Source organism: Colobus angolensis, unplaced genomic scaffold, assembly GCF_000951035.1.
Source record: "Colobus angolensis palliatus isolate OR3802 unplaced genomic scaffold, Cang.pa_1.0 Scaffold89, whole genome shotgun sequence".
In the NCBI taxonomy this organism is placed as follows: domain Eukaryota; kingdom Metazoa; phylum Chordata; class Mammalia; order Primates; family Cercopithecidae; genus Colobus; species Colobus angolensis.
Window position 1 is genome coordinate 1,111,572 of NW_012122820.1, and position 1,714 is coordinate 1,113,285.

The window sequence follows — 1,714 nt, forward strand, 5'->3', positions numbered from 1 at the left end:
TTCACCATGTTGGCCAGGCTGGTCTCAAACTCCTGACCTCGTGATCCACCCACCTTGGCCTCCCAAAGTGCTGGGATTACAGGCGTGAGCCACCACACCCGGCCTGCCTTTTGCTTTTTAACGCTGGAAAACCCAGGGGCTTCCTCAGGAGGCACAGGCCCAGATGTGGACCTTCTCTCCAAGGAGGTGGAGGGAGAGAGGGCCTCATCTCCATAGAGGGCTGGACGCCAGTCTGAAGGGCAAATCCTGAGCAATAGGAGTGCCGTGGCCCCAAAAGCCGTGTGCCACTTGGGGCAGAGGGGGGCCCTGAGCCTCAGGACAGGGATGTAACAGGGACAAGGTGGGAACACGCGAGGCTGAGGTGGATGCCTCCGCCAAATTCTGCAAGACACAGTGGTCCGTGGGCTCCAGTATTTTACCCCAGTTCAGGTCCATCCATGGACTCAGGGACCCACCTTGGAACCCACAGTGTCTGAGCCTTCTCTCTCACTCCCACCTGCTGGGCCCCAGCAAGGCCCCGTCCTGCCTCAAGTGGCGAAGGCTCTTAGGAGACAGGTTCCGCCCCACACCCTGTCCTTCATGCACCCCCGGGGCCTTCTCGATTCTGGGAGAAAGCTTGGAAATTGTTCCCTGGGAACCTCTCCCTAGTTGTCAAACGCTCACCAGTGGTTACCCTGAGGCAAAGCTGCCTCGGTGCTCACAGCACAGCCCCCTCTGACCCGCTCTGAAGCTACTGCCTTGACCTTTCCCAGGACTTTGATATTGGCAAAGTGTACAAGAAAAAGATTACGTTGGTAAACACCACCTACACGATCAACTACTGCAGGCTGGTGGGTGTGGAGGAGCACCTCCGGGACTTCATCCACGTTGAGTAAGAGGACGGCTCAGACGGGGAGGGACGCGATGCAGGGACAGCAGGAGGTTCATAGCTCCCTTCATGTTCAGAACGGCTGGAATAGGCTCTGTCTGGGCATAAGCCCTCAGGTCTGATTTTCACAAAGATTTTGTAGAGGGGGCTCCTCTGTCTTCTTGTGTCAAAGTCATCTGAGACCAAGCCCATTTCCCTTCACGAATGGCTGGAGCTTTTGCCTGGCTACTCAAGTTTCCTTTTGTTTTTCTTTGTTTTGTTTTGTTGCCTTTTTTTTTTTTTTTTGAGATGGAGTCTTGTTCTGTCGCCCAGGCTGGAGTGCAATGGCGTGGTCTCGGCTCACTGCAACCTCTACCTCCTGGATTCAAGAGATTCTTCTGCCTCAGCCTCCCCAGTAGCTGGGATTACAGGCATCTGCCACCACGCCCGACTAATTTTTATATTTTTAGTAGGGACGGAGTTTTACCATGTTCCCCAGGCTGTTCTCAAACTCCTGACCTCAGGCAATCCATCTGCCTCAGCCTCTCAAAGTACTGGGATTACAGGCATGAGCCACCACACCAGAGTTTCCTTTTGTATTGTTATGTTTTGATGTTGACCATTCTGATAAGTTTTCCCTGACAGCCAGTGTTTTCAGTGTCAACTGAAAGCTGTCTTCAGTTCAGCACTGCTTCCTTGAACTACAATTGTGCTTTCACTCTGTAACAATGTTTCCATTTGCTTCCTTGTAGACTCCACTTAGGTGTATGTTGGATCTTCCTTGCTGGTCTTTCCTGTCTACTGTTTTCCTTCTGGTTGCCTTTAATGCTTTCGCTTTCCTTTTGTTTCTTTCCTTTTTTTTTTTTT

At 52.0% G+C, this 1,714-nt stretch overlaps 1 protein-coding gene across 1 annotated transcript in view; it reads left to right on the forward strand.

The window, feature by feature from the left end:
- Positions 1-1,714, forward strand: part of CFAP74 (cilia and flagella associated protein 74) — a 114,583-nt gene that overhangs the window by 59,168 nt on the left and 53,701 nt on the right. The window contains exon 14 of the mRNA XM_011930994.1: positions 753-871. Within this exon, the coding sequence (XP_011786384.1) occupies positions 753-871 (119 nt within the window). The remainder of the gene's footprint in view (positions 1-752; positions 872-1,714) is intronic.